This window comes from Nerophis lumbriciformis, linkage group LG09, assembly GCF_033978685.3.
Source record: "Nerophis lumbriciformis linkage group LG09, RoL_Nlum_v2.1, whole genome shotgun sequence".
Taxonomy (NCBI): domain Eukaryota; kingdom Metazoa; phylum Chordata; class Actinopteri; order Syngnathiformes; family Syngnathidae; genus Nerophis; species Nerophis lumbriciformis.
Window position 1 is genome coordinate 52,164,136 of NC_084556.2, and position 22,365 is coordinate 52,186,500.

Genomic DNA, 22,365 nt, shown 5'->3' on the forward strand with positions numbered 1-22,365 from the left:
TTTTTCAAATCAGTCGAGAAATGTTGAAGTAGTAACATGTTGAATTGAGAAATGGTATCATGGAATTCCTGGAATTTTGGGAAAACCGAAAATGTTTCCAGTTCAAAAAACAACTTTGTTTTTTGAACATGGAAATCTGGGAATTTTTGGAATTTAACAAGGGTAAACCCTTGTTAGTGTTGGAATTTTGCAAATCAGTCGAGAAATGTTGAAGTAGTAACATGTTGAATTGAGAAATGGTATTATGGAATTCCTGGAATTTTGGGAAAACCGAAAATGTTTCCAGTTCAAAAAACAGCTTTGTTTTTTGTCCTAACTAAGAGGAATGTTTTGACGGTGGAACGGTTGAAATGCGTTGAAAAATGAAAAAGGAGTAGTCGCCAGAAAAAAGGATAGAAGTAGGGCTTTGGAAAACCAGGAATTCTGGAAAATCCTGGAATTTTTTTGGAACTTGAAAAAAAAGGTAGTTTGAATTTCCAGGATGGTGGAATGTGTTGACAGTGGAATGGTTTGAATCTGTTGAAAAATGTGGAAATGGTGGAAGTTTGAAAAATGGCCAATTCAATTTTAATTGGGGAAAAATTTCCCGGGAAATCTGGGAATTTTTGGTATTTGACAAGGGAAAGCCCTTGTTGGTGTTGGAATTTTTCAAATCATTCGAGAAATGTTAAAGTAGTAACATGTTGAATTGAGAAATGCCATCCATCCAATCCATTTTCTACCGCTTGTCCTTTTTGGGGTCGCTGGAGCCCATCTCAGCTGCATTCGGGCGGAAGGCGGTGTACACCCTGGACAAGTTGCCACCTCATCGCAGGAATTGAGAAATGGTATTATGGAATTCCTGGAATTTTGGGAAAACCGAAAATGTTTCCAGTTCAAAAAACAACTTTGTTTTTTGAACATGGAAATCTGGGAATTTTTGGAATTTAACAAGGGTAAACCCTTGTTGGTGTTGGAATTTTTCAAATCAGTCGAGAAATGTTGACGTAGTAACATGTTGAATTGAGAAATGGTATTATGGAATTCCTGGAATTTTGGGAAAACCGAAAATGTTTCCAGTTCAAAAAACAACTTGGTTTTTTTGAACATGGAAATCTGGGAATTTTTGGAATTTAACAAGGGAAAACCCTTGTTGGTGTTGGAATTTTTCAAATCAGTCGAGAAATGTTGAAGTAGTAACATGTTGAATTGAGAAATGGTATTATGGAATTCCTGGAATTTTGGGAAAAACGAAAATGTTTCCAGTTCAAAAAACAGCTTTGTTTTTTGTCCTAACTAAGAGGAATGTTTTGACGGTGGAACGGTTGAAATGCGTTGAAAAAAGAAAAAAGAGTAGTTGCCAGAAAAAAGGAAGGAAATAGGGCTTTGGAAAACCAGGAATTCTGGAAATTCCTGGAATTTTTTGGGAACTTGAAAAAAAAGGTAGTTTGAATTTCCAGGATGGTGGAATGTGTTGACGGTGGAATGGTTTGAATCGGTTGAAAAATGTGGAAATGGTGGAAGTTTGAAAAATGGCCAATTCAATTTTAATTGGGGAAAAATTTCCCGGGAAATCTGGGAATTTTTGGAATTTGACAAGGGAAAACCCTTGTTGGTGTTGGAATTTTTCAAATCAGTCGAGAAATGTTGAAGTAGTAACATGTTGAATTGAGAAATGCCATCCATCCAATCCATTTTCTACCGCTTGTCCCTTTTGGGGTTGCGGGGGGGGGGGGGGGGGGTCGCTGGAGCCTATCTCAGCTGCATTCGGGCGGAAGGCGGGGTACACCCTGGACAAGTTGCCACCTCATTGCAGCAATTGAGAAATGGTATTACGGAATTCCTGGAATTTTGGGAAAACCGAAAAATTTTCTAGTTCAAAAAACAACTTTGTTTTTTGAACATGGAAATCTGGGAATTTTTGGATTTTAACAAGGGAAAACCCTTGTTGGTGTTGGAATTTTTCAAATCAGTCAAGAAATGTTGAAGTAGTAACATGTTGAATTGAGAAATGGTATTATGGAATTCCTGGAATTTTGGGAAAACCGAAAATGTTTCCAGTTCAAAAAACAACTTTGTTTTTTGAACATGGAAATCTGGGAATTTTTGGAATTTAACAAGGAAAAACTCTTGTTGGTGTTGGAATTTCTCAAATCAGTCGAGAAATGTTGAAGTAGTAACATGTTGAATTGAGAAATGGTATTATGGAATTCCTGGAATTTTGGGAAAACCGAAAATGTTTCCAGTTCAAAAAACAGCTTTGTTTTTTGTCCTAACTACGAGGAATGTTTTGACGGTGGAACGGTTGAAATGCGTTGAAAAATGAATATATATATATGTATATATACAGTCCGGCCCCCAGCCAATTTTTTTAACCCTATGCGGCCCCCCAGTCAAAAAGTTTGGGAACCCCTGATATAGAACATTACACACGGCGCTCAAAAACCTGTCAAAATGTTTTAGTACGACTTAAGTAAGCTATGAAGATGCACCGCTTGATGGATTGTCGCAGCATTACGGCTACCATAGTCAGGCGTACTGTGCTTCAACATACAGTATTATTATGGTATCTGTGTTGGCCCTGCGATGAGATGGCGACTTGTCCAGGGTGTACCCCGCCTTCCGCCCGATTGTAGCAGAGATAGGCTCCAGCGCCCCCCGCGACCCCAAAGGGAATAAGCGGTAGAAAATGGATGGATGGACTGCGGGGTCGTTCTCCCAAGAAGGTAGACGGACTACTCCGGACAAGGCGTGCAGGTAAAACATGATTTAATTATCAAAAACTCAAAGAGGTACAAAAAAAGGAAAACAAGGCAAAGGCACAACGCACTGATCGCACTTGGAGCTAAACTAACACTTAGCATAAACTATGGACAAGGACATTTTACGTCGACTGTGGCATGAAGAAAACAAATCTTACGTGGACCAGGACCAGGCATGAAGCAAACAATGACGCCAGGCCGACTAACCGGCAAAGGCAGGCTTAAATTATGCCTCTGATTAGTGCTCGGGCAGCAGGTGAGCGGGCGAACCCTAATCAGAGGCAGGTGGAAATAATAAGTAACCATGTTAACTAAAACAAACAAGGGTGCACAAAAAACAGGAACTATTGAATTCCAAAACTAGCAGAACATAACAAAACATGGTCCGGGCAACGGATCAGGACAGATTCCAGATGTCCAAAAAAAAAAACCAAGGCAACATCAAGAGTCATGGGAGGGCGGAGGGGGGACTTGGCGGTGGGTCGCCAGACCAAGTGTCCCCGCAACCAGCGAGGGAGAGTCAGGTGGCGACGTTCCGGGCCACGGATCATGACAACTAGCAAACAGACTCAATAACTCCATGGTGACATTTTGGTGAATTTACTGAGGAATTTGTGAAACAAACAATACAAAAAGAATGCCATTTTAAGTTAATACTAACACAGACACATGTATTAGCTAATGCTAACAACGCTAGCTTGATTACATCGCGATAGCACGTACACATGTGCATAAAAAACACTCCCAAAGACATCACACATGGGACGGTTTAGAAAGTAAGAATTGTTTTAGTTATATTGTAAAACTTACTGCCAGGTTCATCTATTAAACAGACAAGAAGCAAGGAATTAAACACAGACAGAATTCAATTTAGCTCAATTGAGGAGAAACGCATAGACCTGTACCCTTGACAGTGTCCCACCACGCTCTGACGAAAGATTGTACGCCTCCTCTTTTATTTGGACTTTTCCCTGATTACATGGCAACAGCTGTTTCTAAAGGGACGGGGGTCGTAAACAGCTGCTGCCTTTGGTCACAAAACCGTTCAAAGAAAAGGTGCCTGGAGGGGTGGGTGGGGGGGGGGGGGGGGTCAGGTCCTGCTTCCTCTCCGCTTTGTAGATCTCGGGTCAAGACAAAATCTTCCTGTGGATTACAATACATCAAAGAAACCGACACCTTCATGTCGCTTCCCATCCTATACAGAGTTTTACAAGCCTTTTGATTGGTAAGATCAAAGACAGCTTTTGTCTGCTAGCCAGGAACTCATTGAAACACAAAGTATAATATTTATTGATATATTAATTATTTTTAACCCTTTATTGAGTGTGGCTGATTTACCCGAAACCTTAAGTCATATTTTTATTTCATAAACTGTCATTGCTCAAAAAATAACAATGAACCAAAATCATTTTTATGAATGATTGACCTATTTAAGGCTCCAATTATACACAACTTTTTAACTATTTTTGTTTTACTTTTACACTACTTTTTAACTTGTTTATTACTTTTACACCACTTTTTCACTTTTCTTTATTTTTATACTACTTTTTAACTAGTTTATTTTTACTTTTACACTACTTTTAACTCGTTTATTACTTTTACTCTACTTTTTAAATAGTTTTTTTTTACTTTTACACTACTTTTTAAATAGTTGTTTTACTTTTACTCTACTTTTTAGCTAGTTTATTTGTACTTTTACACTACTTTTTAACTAGTTTGTTTTACTTTTACACTACTTTTTAACTAGTTTATTACTGTTACACTACTTTTTAACACGTTTTTTTCTTTAACACTACTTTTTAACTATTTTATTAGTTTTACACTACCTTTTAAATAGTTTTTTTTTTTTACTTTTACACTCCAATCAATTCACATCAAATATGAAAGACATCATTTTGGGGCTAAATCTTTTTAACTAGTTTAGTACTTTTACACTACTTTTTAACTAGTTTTTTTGAACTTTTATACTACTATTTTATTAGTTTTACACTACTTTTTAAGTAGTTGTTTTTTTACTTTTGCACTACTATTTTATTACTTTTACACTACTTTTTAACTAGTTTATTACTTTTACACTACTTTTTAAACAGTTGTTTTACTTTTACTCTACTTTTTAGCTAGTTTATTTGTACTTTTACACTACTTTTTAACTAGTTTGTTTTACTTTTACACTACTTTTTAACTAGTTTATTACTGTTACACTACTTTTTAACACGTTTTTTTTCTTTTACACTACTTTTTAACTATTTTATTAGTTTTACACTACTTTTTAACTAGTTTAGTACTTTTACACTACTTTTTAACTACTTTTCTTTTAACTTTTACACTACTATTTTATTACTTTTACACTACTTTTTAAGTAGGGTTTTTTTTAACTTTTGCACTACTATTTTATTACTTTTACACTACTTTTTAACTAGTTTTTGTTTTTTTACTTTTACACTCTAATCAATTCACATCAAATATGAATGACATCATTTTGGGGCTAAATCTTGCATTTTGGGGTTTTTGCCTTAAAAAAACGTGTATTTCTTTGACCAAAAAGGGCATAAAAAGTACAAAAAATGTGAACATTATATCAACGATAGATCTGAAGTTGATCTAGAGAGTTAAGCGTTAAAAGTAAAATTTATATTTATTGGTATATAAATTATGTTTGACCCTTTTATGAGTGTGGCTGATTTACCCGAAACCTTAAGTCATATTTTTATTTCATAAACTGTCATTGCTCAAAAAATAATAATGAACCAAAATCATTTTTATGAATTATTGACCTATTTAAGGCTCCAATTATACACAACTTTTTAACTATTTTTGTTTTACTTTTACACTACTTTTTAACTTGTTTATTACTTTTACACCACTTTTTAACTTTTCTTTATTTTTATACTGCTTTTTAACTAGTTTATTTTTACTTTTACACTACTTTTTAACTCGTTTATTACTTTTACTCTACTTTTTAAATAGTTTTTTTTACTTTTACACTACTTTTTAAATAGTTGTTTTACTTTTACTCTACTTTTTAGCTAGTTTATTTGTACTTTTACACTACTTTTTAACTAGTTTGTTTTACTTTTACACTACTTTTTAACTAGTTTATTACTGTTACACTACTTTTTAACACGTTTTTTTCTTTAACACTACTTTTTAACTATTTTATTAGTTTTACACTACTTTTTTTTTTACTTTTACACTCCAATCATTTCACATCAAATATGAAAGACATCATTTTGGGGCTAAATCTTTTTAACTAGTTTAGTACTTTTACACTACTTTTTAACTAGTTTTTTTGAACTTTTATACTACTATTTTATTACTTTTACACAACTTTTTAAGTAGGTTTTTTTAACTTTTGCACTACTATTTTATTACTTTTACACTACTTTTTAACTAGTTTATTACTTTTACACTACTTTTTAAACAGTTGTTTTACTTTTACTCTACTTTTTAACACATTTTTTTTCTTTTACACTACTTTTTAACTATTTTATTAGTTTTACACTACTTTTTAACTAGTTTAGTACTTGTACACTACTTTTTAACTAGTTTTTTTGAACTTTTACACTACTATTTTATTACTTTTACACTACTTTTTAAGTAGGGTTTTTTTTTACTTTTGCACTACTATTTTATTACTTTTACACTACTTTTTAACTTTTTTTTTTTTTTTACTTTTACACTCCAATCAATTCACATCAAATATGAATGACATTATTTTGGGGCTAAATCTTGCATTTTGGGGTTTTTGCCTTAAAAAAACGTGTTTTTCTTTGACCAAAAAGGGCATAAAAAGTACAAAAAATTTGAACATTATATCAACGATAGATCTGAAGTTGATCTAGAGAGTTAAGCGTTAAAAGTAAAAATAATATTTATTGAAATATAAATAATTTTTTACCCTTTTATGAGTGTGGCTGATTTAGATACCCAAAACCTTAAGTCATATTTTTATTTTATAAACTGTCATTGCTCAAAAAATAATAATGAACCAAAATAATTTTTATGAATTATTGAGCTATTTAAGACTCCAATCACTTCACATCAAATATGAATGACATCATTTTGGGGCTAAATGTTGCATATTTTGTGTTTTTGCTTTAAAAAAACAACTGGGTTTTCTTGGACCAAAAAGGGCATAAAATGTACAAAAAATTTAACATTATTTCAACGATAGATCTGAAGTTGATCTAGAGAGTTAAGCGTTAAAAGTAAAAATAATATTTATTGATATATAAATTATTTTTAACCCTTTAATGAGTGTGGCTGATTTAGATACCCAAAACCTTAAGTCATACTTTTATTTCATAAACGGTCATTGCTCAAAAAATAACAATGAACCAAAATCATTTTTATGAATTATTGACCTATTTAAGGCTCCAATTATACACAACATTTTTACTATTTTTGTTTTACTTTTACACTACTTTTTAACTTGTTTATTACTTTTACACTACTTTTTAACTTTTCTTTATTTTTATACTACTTTTTAACTAGTTTGTTTTTACTTTTACACTACTTTTTAACTCGTTTATTACTTTTACTCTACTTTTTAAATAGTTTTTTTTTTACTTTTACACTACTTTTTAAATAGTTGTTTTACTTTTACACTACTTTTTAACTAGTTTATTTGTACGTTTACACTACTTTTTAACTAGTTTTTTTTACTTTTACACTACTTTTTAACTAGTTTTTTTTATTTTTACACTACTTTTTAACTAGTTTATTTTTACTTTTACACTACTTTTTAACTCGTTTATTACTTATACTCTACTTTTTAACTAGTTTGTTTTACTTTTACACTACTTTTTAACTTGTTTATTACTGTTACACTACTTTTTAACTAGCTTATTACTGTTACACTACTTTTTAACCCGTTTTTTTCTTTTACACTACTTTTTAACTATTGTATTACTTTTAAACTACTTTTTAACTAGTTTAGTACTTTTACATTACTTTTTAACTAGTTTTTTACTTTTACTTTTACACTACTATTTTATTACTTTTACACTACTTTTTAACTAGTTTATTACTTTTACACTACTTTTTAACTAGTTTATTACTGTTACACGACTTTTTAACTAGTTTATTACTGTTACACTACTTTTTAACTAGCTTATTACTGTTACACTACTTTTTAACCCGTTTTTTTCTTTTACACTACTTTTTAACTATTGTATTACTTTTAAACTACTTTTTAACTAGTTTAGTACTTTTACATTACTTTTTAACTAGTTTTTTACTTTTACTTTTACACTACTATTTTATTACTTTTACACTACTTTTTAACTAGTTTATTACTTTTACACTACTTTTTAACTAGTTTATTACTTTTACACTACTTTTTAACTAGTTTATTACTTTTACACTACTTTTTAACTAGTTTTTTTTTTTTTTACTTTTACACTACAAACACTTCACATCAAATATGAATGACATCATTTTGGGGCTAAATATTGCATGTTTTGTGTTTTTGCTTTAAAAAACTGGGTTTTCTTTGACCAAAAGGCATAAAATGTACCAAAAATGTTTTAACATTATATCAATGATAGATCTGAAGTTGATCTAGAGAGTTAAGTGTTAAAAGTAAAATTTATATTTATTGGTATAAAAATTATGTTTGACCCTTTTATGAGTGTGGCTGATTTACCCGAAACCTTAAGTCATCTTTTTATTTCATAAACTGTCTTTGCTCAAAAAATAACAATGAACCAAAATCATTTTTATGAATTATTGACCTATTTAAGGCTCCAATTATACACGACTTTTTAACTATTTTTGTTTTACTTTTACACTACTTTTTAACTTGTTTATTACTTTTACACTACTTTTTAACCTTTCTTTATTTTTATACTACTTTTTAACTAGTTAATTTTTACTTTTACACTACTTTTTAACTCGTTTATTACTTTTACTCTACTTTTTAAATTGTTTTTTTTTACTTTTACACTACTTTTTAAAAAGTTGTTTTACTTTTACACTACTTTTTAACTTTTTTTTTTTTACCTTTACACTACTTTTTAACTAGTTTTTTTTATTTTTACACTACTTTTTAACTAGTTTATTTTTACTTTTACACTACTTTTTAACTCATTTATTACTTTTACTCTACCTTTTAAATAGTTTTTTTTACTTTTACACTACTTTTTAACTCGTTTATTTGTACTTTTACACTACTTTTTAACTAGTTTGTTTTACTTTTACACTACTTTTTAACTAGTTTATTACTGTTACACTACTTTTTAACTAGCTTATTACTGTTACACTACTTTTTAACCCGTTTTTTTCTTTTACACTACTTTTTAACTATTGTATTACTTTTAAACTACTTTTTAACTAGTTTAGTACTTTTACATTACTTTTTAACTAGTTTTTTTTTACTTTTACACTACTATTTTATTACTTTTACACTACTTTTTAACTAGTTTTTTTTTTTTTTTTTACTTTTACACTACTGTTTTATTACTTTTACACTACTTTTTAACTAGTTTATTACTTTTACACTACTTTTTAACTAGTTGTTTTTTTTACTTTTACACTCCAATCAATTCACATCAAATATGAATGACATCATTTTGGGGCTAAATCTTGCATTTTGGGGTTTTTGCCTTAAAAAATCGTGTTTTTCTTTGACCAAAAAGGCCATAAAAAGTACAAAAAATGTGAACATTATATCAACGATAGATCTGAAGTTGATCTAGAGAGTTAAGCGTTAAAAGTAAAAATAATATTTATTGATGTATAAATTATTTTTAACCCTTTAATGAGTGTGACTGATTTAGATACCCAAAACCTTAAGTCATACTTTTATTTCATAAACTGTCATTGCTCAAAAAATAACAATGAACCAAAATAATTTTTATGAATTATTGACCTATTTAAGGCTCCAATTATACACAACTTTTTAACTATTTTTGTTTTACTTTTACACTACTTTTTAACTTGTTTATTACTTTTACACCACTTTTTAACTTTTCTTTATTTTTATACTACTTTTTAACTAGTTTATTTTTACTTTTACACTACTTTTTAACTCGTTTATTACTTTTACTCTACTTTTTAAATAGTTGTTTTACTTTTACTCTACTTTTTAGCTAGTTTATTTGTACTTTTACACTACTTTTTAGCTAGTTTGTTTTACTTTTACACTACTTTTTAACTAGTTTATTACTGTTACACTACTTTTTAACACGTTTTTTTCTTTAACACTACTTTTTAACTATTTTATTAGTTTTACACTACTTTTTAACTAGTTTTTTTTTTTACTTTTACACTCCAATCAATTCACATCAAATATGAAAGACATCATTTTGGCGCTAAATCTTTTTAACTAGTTTTGTACTTTTACACTACTTTTTAACTATTTTTTTTGAACTTTTATACTACTATTTTATTACTTTTACACTACTTTTTAAGTAGGTTGTTTTTTTTACTTTTGCACTACTATTGTATTACTTTTACACTACGTTTTAACTAGTTTATTTGTACTTTTACACTACTTTTTAACTAGTTTGTTTTACTTTTACACTACTTTTAACTAGTTTATTACTGTTACACTACTTTTTAACACGTTTTTTTCTTTTACACTACTTTTTAACTATTTTATTAGTTTTACACTACTTTTTAACTAGTTTAGTACTTTTACACTACTTTTTAACTAGTTTTTTTGAACTTTTACACTACTATTTTATTACTTTTACACTACTTTTTAAGTAGGTTTTTTTTTTACTTTTGCACTACTATTTTATTACTTTTACACTACTTTTTAACTAGTTTTTTTTTTTTTTTACTTTTACACTCCAATCAATTCACATCAAATATGAATGACATCATTTTGGGGCTAAATCTTGCATTTTTGGGTTTTTGCCTTAAAAAAACGTGTTTTTCTTTGACCAAAAAGGGCATAAAAAGTACAAAAAATGTGAACATTATATCAACGATAGATCTGAAGTTGATCTAGAGAGTTAAGCGTTAAAAGTAAAAATAATATTTATTAATATATGATTTTTTTTTTAACCCTTTTATGAGTGTGGCTGATTTGCACGAAACCTTAAGTCATATTTTTATTTTATAAACTGTTATTGCTCAATAAAATGAATCAACCAAAATCAATGTTAAGAATTATTGACCTATTTAAGGCTCCAATCACTTCACATCAAATATGAATGACATCATTTTGTGGCTAAATCTTGCATATTTAGGGGTTTTTTGCCTTAAAAAAAGTGTTGTTTTTTTTACCAAAAAGGGCATAAAAAGTACACAAAAATCCACGATAGATCTGAAGTTGATCTACTGAAGCGTTGAAAGTAAACAAACACAATCTTTATTGACTGAGACCCTTTTGTGGCCCCGGGAACTTTACCAGGAGCCCTAATGGTTACAATAAATAACTTACTGAACCATTTTGGATGGTATGGTTCTAAAAAGAAATAACAATGTTTGACAGTGGAGTGTACTCCCAAGATGTCACCCACTTTCTCAGTTCTTCCCCGGTTTTTGTTCCACCAGTGCCTTCATCCACGAGGCCGGTGACCCGTCTCAGCAGGTGCCACTGGTGGACGCCTCGCTGCAGACCCCCGTGGGTCTGGCCCTGGACTGGCTGCAGCACAACCTGTACTGGGCCGACTCTGGCGACAAGTCCATCTCGGTGGCCTCGGTGGACGGCACCCGGAGACGCGTCCTCATCGACACGGACCTCAGCGAGCCCCGAGCCATCGCCTTGGACCCCCATCACGGGTAAGTGAACTACTTCTTTTAAAGTGACCCTTTAACGTCAATACAGTCGTCCAACTAACATTATTTTTATTTTTATATTTATTTTGATGCATTCTAAATCGTAAATAAACACTAGCAAAAGTCAGCTAACAAAGGAGTCACTCTATTCCGCCTATTCTTCCATAAAGGTTTTAAAATAAGTATATATTTAATGTAGCAACAGTCATAATAACATAATATTTACATATTTTGATCATTTTAAGCGTATTAATTTTACAGACGCATCACAACGTTCACTTTTCCCTCCAACAACAACAACACTACTAATCATGGCAGACATAAAACAAACAAACAAAAAACATAGAAAAATAATAAAAACGTAATGAATCTGAGGTTGATTTAGAGACTTTAGTGTTGAAGGTAAAACAATTTAATGAGTGGGGGCCCTTTTTGATCCTCAAGAATTTTTATTTATTTTTATTTTTTTAAACTGTTATTGCTTAAAAAATAAATAAATAAATAAAAATCAATGTTATGAACTATTTACCTATTTAAGGCTCCAATTACTTCACATTAAATATTCCACTTTTTAGGGAAATATTGCATGTTTTGTATTTGTCATATAAACATTTTTTTTTTTTTTTTACAAACAGGACATAAAACAAAAAACAAAAAAACATAGAAAAATAATAAAAAAACAATAATTGACAAATTAATCTGAGGTTGATTCAGAGACTTAAGTGTTGAAAGTAAAAAAATAAAAATAAGAATCAAAATCAATGTTGTTATTTAAGGCTCCAATTACTTCACATGAAATATTCCACTTTTAAAACATTTTGGGGATATATTGCATATTTTGTGTGTTTGTCACATACATTTTTTTATATATATACAAACAGGACATAAAACAAACAAAAAAAAACTTAGAAAAATAATAAAAATGTAATGAATCTGAGGTTGATTTAGAGACTTAAGTGTTGAAGGTAAAAAAATAAAAAAAAATAAAAAAAAATCAATGTTATGAACTATTTACCTATTTAAGGCTCCAATTACTTCACATTAAATATTCCACTTTTTAGGGAAATATTGCATGTTTTGTATTTGTCATATAAACATTTTTATTTATTTTTTTTACAAACAGGACATAAAACAAAAAACAAAAAAACATAGAAAAATAATAAAAACCTATAATTGACAAATGAATCTGAGGTTGATTTAGAGACTTAAGTGTTGAAAGTAAAAAAATAAAATAAGAATCAAAATCAATGTTGTTATTTAAGGCTCCAATTACTTCACATGAAATATTCCACTTTTAAAACATTTTGGGGATATATTGCATATTTTGTGTGTTTGTCACATACATTTTTTTATATATACAAACAGGACATAAAACAAACAAAAAAAAACATAGAAAAATAATAAAAACGTAATGAATCTGAGGTTGATTTAGAGACTTAAGTGTTGAAGGTAAAACAATTTAATGAGTGGGGGCCCTTTTTGATCCTCAATAATTTTTTTATTTTTATTTTTTTTTTTAAACTGTTATTGCTTAAAAAAAATTAAATAAATAAAAATCAATGTTATGAACTATTTACCTATTTAAGGCTCCAATTACTTCACATTAAATATTCCACTTTTTAGGGAAATATTGCATGTTTTGTATTCGTCATATAAACATTTTATTTTTTATTTTTTTTACAAACAGGACATAAAACAAAAAACAAAAAAACATAGAAAAATAATAAAAACCAATAATTGACAAATTAATCTGAGGTTGATTTAGAGACTTAAGTGTTGAAAGTAAAAAAATAAAATAAGAATCAAAATCAATGTTGTTATTTAAGGCTACAATTACTTCACATTAAATATTCCACTTTTAAAACATTTTGGGGATATATTGCATATTTTGTGTGTTTGTCACATACATTTTTTTTATATATATACAAACAGGACATAAAACAAACAAAAAAAAACATAGAAAAATAATAAAAATGTAATGAATCTGAGGTTGATTTAGAGACTTAAGTGTTGAAGGTAAAACAATTTAATGACTGGGGGCCCTTTTTGATCCTCAAGAATTTTTTTTTAAATTTTTTTTTTAAACTGTTATTGCTTGAAAAAAATTAAATAAATAAAAATCAATGTTATGAACTATTTACCTATTTAAGGCTCCAATTACTTCACATTAAATATTCCACTTTTTAGGGAAATATTGCATGTTTTGTATTTGTCATATAAACTTTTTTTTTTTTTTTTTTTACAAACAGGACATAAAACAAAAAACAAAAAAACATAGAAAAATAATAAAAACCAATAATTGACAAATTAATCTGAGGTTGATTTAGAGACTTAAGTGTTGAAAGTAAAAAAAACAAAAAAACAATCAAAATCAATGTTGTTATTTAAGGCTCCAATTACTTCACATTAAATATTCCACTTTTAAAACATTTTGGGGATATATTGCATATTTTGTGTGTTTGTCACATACATTTTTTTTTATATATATACAAACAGGACATAAAACAAACAAAAAAAAACATAGAAAAATAATAAAAACGTAATGAATCTGAGGTTGATTTAGAGACTTAAGTGTTGAAGGTAAAACAATTTAATGAGTGGGGGCCCTTTTTGATCCTCAAGAATTTTATTTATTTATTTTTTTTTTTTAAACTGTTGTTGCTTAAAAAAATTTAAAAAAAAAATAAAAAATCAATGTTATGAACTATTTACCTATTTAAGGCTCCAATTACTTTACATTAAATATTCCACTTTTTAGGGAAATATTGCATGTTTTGTATTTGTCATATAAACTTTTTTCTTTCTTTTTTTTTTTACAAACAGGACATAAAACAAAAAACAAAAAAACATAGAAAAATAATAAAAAACAATAATTGACAAATTAATCTGAGGTTGATTTAGAGACTTAAGTGTTGAAAGTAAAAAAATAAAATAAGAATCAAAATCAATGTTGTTATTTAAGGCTCCAATTACTTCACATTAAATATTCCACTTTTAAAACATTTTGGGGATATATTGCATATTTTGTGTGTTTGTCACATACATTTTTTTAATATATATACAAACAGGACATAAAACAAACAAAAAAAAACATAGAAAAATAATAAAAATGTAATGAATCTGAGGTTGATTTAGAGACTTAAGTGTTGAAGGTAAAACAATTTAATGAGTGGGGGCCCTTTTTGATCCTCAAGAATTTTATTTATTTTTTTATTTTTTAAACTGTTATTGCTTAAAAAAAATTAAATAAATAAAAATCAATGTTATGAACTATTTACCTATTTAAGGCTCCAATTACTTCACATTAAATATTCCACTTTTTAGGGAAATATTGCATGTTTTGTATTTGTCATATAAACATTTTTTTTTTTTTTTTTTTTACAAACAGGACATAAAACAAAAAACAAAAAAACATTTAATAATTATAAAAAACAATAATTGACAAATTAATCTGAGGTTGATTTAGAGACTTAAGTGTTGAAAGTAAAAAAATAAAATAAGAATCAAAATCAATGTTGTTATTTAAGGCTCCAATTACTTCACATTAAATATTCCACTTTTAAAACATTTTGGGGATATATTGCATATTTTGTGTGTTTGTCACATAAATTTTTTTATATATATACAAACAGGACATAAAACAAACAAAAAAACATAGAAAAATAAGAAAAACGTAATGAATCTGAGGTTGATTTAGAGACTTAAGTGTTGAAGGTAAAACAATTTAATGAGTGGGGGCCCTTTTTGATCCTCAAGAATTTATTTTTTATTTTTTATTTTTTAAACTGTTATTGCTTAAAAAAAATTACATAAATAAAAATCAATGTTATGAACTATTTACCTATTTAAGGCTCCAATTACTTCACATTAAATATTCCACTTTTTAGGGAAATATTGCATGTTCTGTATTTGTCATATAAACATTTTTTTTTTTTTTTTTTTACAAACAGGACATAAAACAAAAAACAAAAAAACATAGAAAAATAATAAAAACCAATAATTGACAAATGAATCTGAGGTTGATTTAGAGACTTAAGTGTTGAAAGTAAAAAAATAAAATAAGAATCAAAATCAATGTTGTTATTTAAGGCTCCAATTACTTCACATTAAATAGTCCACTTTTAAAACATTTTGGGGATACATTGCATATTTTGTGTGTTTGTCACATACATTTTTTTTTTATATATACAAACAGGACATAAAACAAACAAACAAAAAACATAGAAAAATAATAAAAACGTAATGAATCTAAGGTTGATTTAGAGACTTAAGTGTTGAAGGTAAAACAATTTAATGAGTGGGGGCCCTTTTTGATCCTCAAGAATTTTTATTTTTTATTTATTTTTTTAAACTGTTATTGCTTAAAAATAAATAAATAAATAAATAAAAATCAATGTTATGAACTATTGACCTATTTAAGGCTCCAATTACTTCACATTAAATATTCCACTTTTTAGGGAAATATTGCATGTTTTGTATTTGTCATATAAACATTTTTTTTTTTTTTTTTTACAAACACGACATAAAACAAAAAACAAAAAAACAGAAAAATAATAAAAACCAATAATTGACAAATGAATCTGAGGTTGATTTAGAGACTTAAGTGTTGAATGTAAAAAAATAAAATAAGAATAAAAATCAATGTTGTTATTTAAGGCTCCAATTACTTCACATTAAATATTCCACTTTTAAAACATTTTGGGGATTTACTGCATATTTTGTGTGTTTGTCACATACATTTTTTTATATATATAAACAAACAGGACATAAAACAAACCAAAAAAAACATAGAAAAATAATAAAAATGTAATGAATCTGAGGTTGATTTAGAGACTTAAGTGTTGAAGGTAAAACAATTTAATGAGTGGGGGGCCTTTTTGATCCTCAAAAAAAAAAATTTTAATTTTTTTTTTTAAACTGTTATTGCTTAAAAAATAAATAAATAAAATAAAAATCAATGTTATGAACTATTTACCTATTTAAGGCTCCAATTACTTCACATTAAATATTCCACTTTTTAGGGAAATATTGCATGTTTTGTATTTGTCATATAAACTTTTTTTTTTTTTTTTTTACAAACAGGACATAAAACAAAAAATCATAGAAAAATAATAAAAACCAATAATTGACAAATTAATCTGAGGTTGATTTAGAGACTTAAGTGTTGAAAGTAAAAAAAATAAAATAAGAATCAAAATCAATGTTGTTATTTAAGGCTCCAATTACTTCACATTAAATATTCCACTTTTAAAACATGTTGGGGATGTATTGCATTTTTTGTGTGTTTGTCACATACATTTTTTTATATATACAAACAGGACATAAAACAAAAACAAAAAAACATAGAAAAATAATAAAAACGTAATGAATCTGAGGTTGATTTAGAGACTTAAGTGTTGAAGGTAAAACAATTTAATGAGAGGGGGCCCTTTTTGATCCTCAAGAATTTTATTTATTTTTAATTTTTTTTAAACTGTTATTGCTTTAAAAAAATAAAATAAAATAAAATAAAAATCAATGTTATGAACTATTTACCTATTTAAGGCTCCAATTACTTCACATTAAATATTCCACTTTTTAGGGAAATATTGCATGTTTTGTATTTGTCATATAAACTTTTTTCTTTTTTCTTTTACAAACAGGACATAAAACAAAAAACAAAAAAACATAGAAAAATAATAAAAACCTATAATTGACAAATGAATCTGAGGTTGATTTAGAGACTTAAGTGTTGAAAGTAAAAAAAATAAAGTAAGACTCAAAATCAATGTTGTTATTTAAGGCTCCAATTACTTCACATTAAATATTCCACTTTTAAAACATTTTGGGGATATATTGCATATTTTGTGTGTTTGTCACATACATTTTTTTATATATATACAAACAGGACATAAAACAAACAAAAAAACCCATAGAAAAATAATAAAAATGTAATGAATCTGAGGTTGATTTAGAGACTTAAGTGTTGAAGGTAAAAAAAAAATAAATAAATAAAAAAAATCAATGTTATGAACTATTTACCTATTTAAGGCTCCAATTACTTAACATTAAATATTCCACTTTTTAGGGAAATATTGCATGTTTTGTATTTGTCATATAAACATTTTTTTTTTTTTTTTTACAAACAGGACATAAAACAAAAACCAAAAAAACATAGAAAAATAATAAAAACCGAAAATTGACAAATTAATCTGAGGTTGATTTAGAGACTTAAGTGTTGAAATAAAAAAATAAAAAATAAGAATCAAAATCAATGTTGTTATTTAAGGCTGCAATTACTTCACATTAAATGTTCCACTTTTAAAAAAATTTGGGGATATATTGCATATTTTGTCTGTTTGTCATATTGTAATTTTTTTTTTTTTTTTTTACAAACAGGACATAAAACAAAAAACAAAAAAACATAGAAAAATAATAAAAACCAATAATTGACAAATTAATCTGAGGTTGATTTAGAGACTTAAGTGTTGAAAGTAAAAAAAATAAAATAAGAATCAAAATCAATGTTGTTATTTAAGGCTCCAATTACTTCACATTAAATATTCCACTTTTAAAACATTTTGGGGATATATTGCATATTTTGTGTGTTTGTCACATACATTTTTTTATATATACAAACAGGACATAAAACAAAACAAAAAAAACATAGAAAAATAATAAAAACGTAATGAATCTGAGGTTGATTTAGAGACTTAAGTGTTGAAGGTAAAAAAATTTAAAAAAAATAAAAAATCAATGTTATGAACTATTTACCTATTTAAGGCTCCAATTACTTCACATTAAATATTCCACTTTTTAGGGAAATATTGCATGTTTTGTATTTGTCATATAAACTTTTTTTTTTTTTTTTTTACAAACAGGACATAAAACAAAAAACAAAAAAACATTTAATAATTATAAAAAACAATAATTGACAAATTAATCTGAGGTTGATTTAGAGACTTAAGTGTTGAAAGTAAAAAAATAAAATAAGAATCAAAATCAATGTTGTTATTTAAGGCCCCAATTACTTCACATTAAATATTCCACTTTTAAAACATTTTGGGGATATATTGCATATTTTGTGTGTTTGTCACATACATTTTTTTTGTATATATACAAACAGGACATAAAACAAACAAAAAAAAACATAGAAAAATAATAAAAATGTAATGAATCTGAGGTTGATTTAGAGACTTAAGTGTTGAAGGTAAAACAATTTAATGAGTGGGGGCCCTTTTTGATCCTCAAGAATTTATTTTTATTTATTTATTTTTTAAACTGTTATTGCTTAAAAAATAAATAAATAAAATAAAAATCAATGTTATGAACTATTTACCTATTTAAGGCTCCAATTACTTCACATTAAATATTCCACTTTTTAGGGAAATATTGCATGTTTTGTATTTGTCATATAAACATTTTTTTTTTTTTTTACAAACAGGACATAAAACAAAAACCAAAAAAACATAGAAAAATAATAAAAACCGAAAATTGACAAATTAATCTGAGGTTGATTTAGAGACTTAAGTGTTGAAATAAAAAAAATAAAAAAATAAGAATCAAAATCAATGTTGTTATTTAAGGCCCCAATTACTTCACATTAAATATTCCACGTTTAAAACATTTTGGGGATATATTGCATATTTTGTGTGTTTGTCACATACATTTTTTTTATATATATATACAAACAGGACATAAAACAAACAAAAAAAAACATAGAAAAATAATAAAAATGTAATGAATCTGAGGTTGATTTAGAGACTTAAGTGTTGAAGGTAAAACAATTTAATGAGTGGGGGCCCTTTTTATCCTCAATAATTTTTTTTAATTTTTTTAAACTGTTATTGCTTAAAAATAAATAAATAAATAAAAATCAATGTTATGAACTATTTACCTATTTAAGGCTTCAATTACTTCACATTAAATATTCCACTTTTTAGGGAAATATTGCATGTTTTGTATTTGTCATATAAACATTTTTTATTTTATTTTTTTACAAACAGGACATAAAACAAAAAACAAAAAAACATAGAAAAATAATAAAAACCAATAATTGACAAATGAATCTGAGGTTGATTTAGAGACTTAAGTGTTGAAAGTAAAAAAATAAAATAAGAATCAAAATCAATGTTGTTATTTAAGGCTCCAATTACTTCACATTAAATATTCCACTTTTAAAACATTTTGGGGATATATTGCATATTTTGTGTGTTTGTCACATACATTTTTTTATATATATACAAACAGGACATAAAACAAACAAACAAAAACATAGAAAAATAATAAAAATGTAATGAATCTGAGGTTGATTTAGAGACTTAAGTGTTGAAGGTAAAACAATTTAATGAGTGGGGGCCCTTTTTGATCCTCAAGAATTTTATTTATTTTTAATTTTTTTTAAACTGTTATTGCTTAAAAAAAAAAAAAAAGAAAAAAAAAAAAATATATATTATGAACTATTTACCTATTTTAGGCTCCAATTACTTCACATTAAATATTCCACTTTTTAGGGAAATATTGCATGTTTTGTATTTGTCATATAAACTTTTTTTTTTTTTTTTTACAAACAGGACAAAAAACAAAAAAACATAGAAAAATAATAAAAACCTATAATTGACAAATTCATCTGAGGTTGATTTAGAGACTTAAGTGTTGAAAGTAAAAAAATAAATAATAAAAAAATGATCAAAATCAATGTTGTTATTTAAGGCTGCAATTACTTCACATTAAATATTCCACTTTTAAAACATTTTGGTCAAATATTGCATATTTTGTCTGTTTGTCATATAATTGTAATTTTTTTTTACAAACAGGACATAAAACAAACAAAACAAAAAAACAGAAAAATTCTAAAAACCTATAATTGACAACTGAATCTGAGGTTAATTTAGAGACTTAAGTGTTGAAAGTAAAAAAAAATTAAGATAGACTTATTTTTAACACTTTTAAGAGTTAAAAATATATGCAGAAATATATTTTTTTCTGCATATTTTGTCCGTTTGTCCAAAAGGCCCTCAGTTTTAGATGAAATGTTTATTTAGAGTTGGTAACAAAAATGCAGCAGACGCGTTTTATGACTCATTAAAACCTGCTTTGTCAGTTTCATGTACTGGTCCGACTGGGGAACCCGAGCCAAGATCGAGAAGTCCGGGATGAACGGGGTGGACCGGCAGGTTCTGGTGGCGGACCACATCGAGTGGCCCAATGGGGTCACCCTGGGTGAGAGCACACCTTCAAGTGAAAACTTTCAATAGTTTTGGAATTTGCCGCTGATAGACGAACACAGTGAGACTGGAGGCCCCGGGGGGCCAAATCCGGCCCCGTACCGGCCCCCAAGTTCAGGCCAAATAATAACTTGATAACATTTTTAAACACAGTGTTACTGTTCAAACTGTGTGTAATGTTACAGTGGCCCAAAAAAGAAGTAAATATACCTGTTTAAAAGAACAACTTTGCCTTGTTTTTAATGACTACTTGGGCCTACTAGGCTACTGTATTTTAATACTGGTCATTATGGTCGTGCGTAGTGAAAAAGGTTTGAGAACCGCTGATCTCGGGTGTTGTTGTAAGTTGTTTACTTCTAGTCAGTAGTGCTTTGTTCCACCTCTTTACTTATACTAGTGGTGTTCCTCAAAGTACCATTTTAGGTCCTCTCTTTTTTTTTGTCATTTAGGCCAGTGGTTCTCAAACTGTGGTATGTGTCACTCGATATAGGGGTACGCCAAATAATCACTTAATGAAATATTCACACACAGTGTTACTGTTCAAACTGTGGCCAAAAATATGAAATGCACTTGTCGAATAAAACCTCTGCCTTGTTTTTAATGACTACTTGGGTCTACTACGCTACTGTATTTTAATACTGGTCATCATGGTCGTATTTGGTGAAAAAGGTTTGAGAGCCGCCGATCTCGGGTGTTGTTGTAAGTTGTTTACTTCTAGTCAGTATTCCTTTGTTCCACCTCTTCACTTATACTAGTGGTGTTCCTCAAGGTAACGTTTTAGGTCCTCTTCTTTTTTAATAATCTAGGCCAGACATTCTCAAACTGTAGTACGTGTACCACTAGTGGTACGTGGTCTTCATCTAGTGGTAGGCCAAATAATAACTTGATTCAATTTTTAAACACAGTGTTACTGTTCAAACTGTGTGTAATGTTACAGTAGCCCAAAAAAATATATATATACCTGTTTAAAAGAAAAACTTTGCCTTGTTTTTAATGACTACGTGGGCCTACTACGCTACTGTATTTTAATACTGGTCATTATGGTCGTACTTGGTGAAAAAGGTTCGAGAACCGCCGATCTCAGGTGTTGTTGTAAGTTGTTTACTTCTAGTCAGCAGTCCTTTGTTCCACCTCTTCACTTATACTAGTGGTGTTCCTCAAGGTAACATTTTAGGTCCTCTCTTTTTTTTTGTCATTTAGGCCAGTGGTTCTCAAACTGTGGTGTGTGTCACTCGATCTATGGGTACGCCAAATAATCACTTGATTTAATTTTTAAACACAGTGTTACTGTTCAAACTGTGTGTAATGTTACAGTGGCCAAAAAAAAGTAAATATACCTGTTTAAAAGAAAAACTTTGCCTTGTTTTTAATGACTACTTGGGCCTATTACTCTACTGTATTTTAATACTGGTCATCATGGTCGTACTTGGTGAAAAAGGTTTGAGAACCGCCGATCTCGGGTGTTGTTGTAAGTTGTTTACTTCTAGTCAGTAGTCCTTTGTTCCACCTCTTTACTTATACTAGTGGTGTTCCTCAAAGTAACATTTTAGGTCCTCTTTTTTTAGTCATTTAGGCCACACATTCTCAAACTGTAGTACGTGTACCACTAGTGGTACGTGGTCTTCATCTAGTGGTACGCCAAATAATAACTTGATTCAATTTTTAAACACAGTGTTACTGTTCAAACT

The 22,365-nt window shown here is 28.2% G+C and overlaps 1 protein-coding gene across 3 annotated transcripts in view; it reads left to right on the forward strand.

Annotated features, from left to right (window-relative positions):
- The window catches only part of LOC133607870 (low-density lipoprotein receptor-related protein 8-like), a 457,948-nt gene that overhangs the window by 339,972 nt on the left and 95,611 nt on the right, over nucleotides 1-22,365 (forward strand). For all 3 annotated transcript variants that reach the window (XM_061962897.2, XM_061962895.1, XM_061962896.1), the window contains exons 11-12: nucleotides 11,247-11,474; nucleotides 20,554-20,672. In XM_061962897.2, the coding sequence (XP_061818881.1) occupies nucleotides 11,247-11,474; nucleotides 20,554-20,672 (347 nt within the window). The remainder of the gene's footprint in view (nucleotides 1-11,246; nucleotides 11,475-20,553; nucleotides 20,673-22,365) is intronic.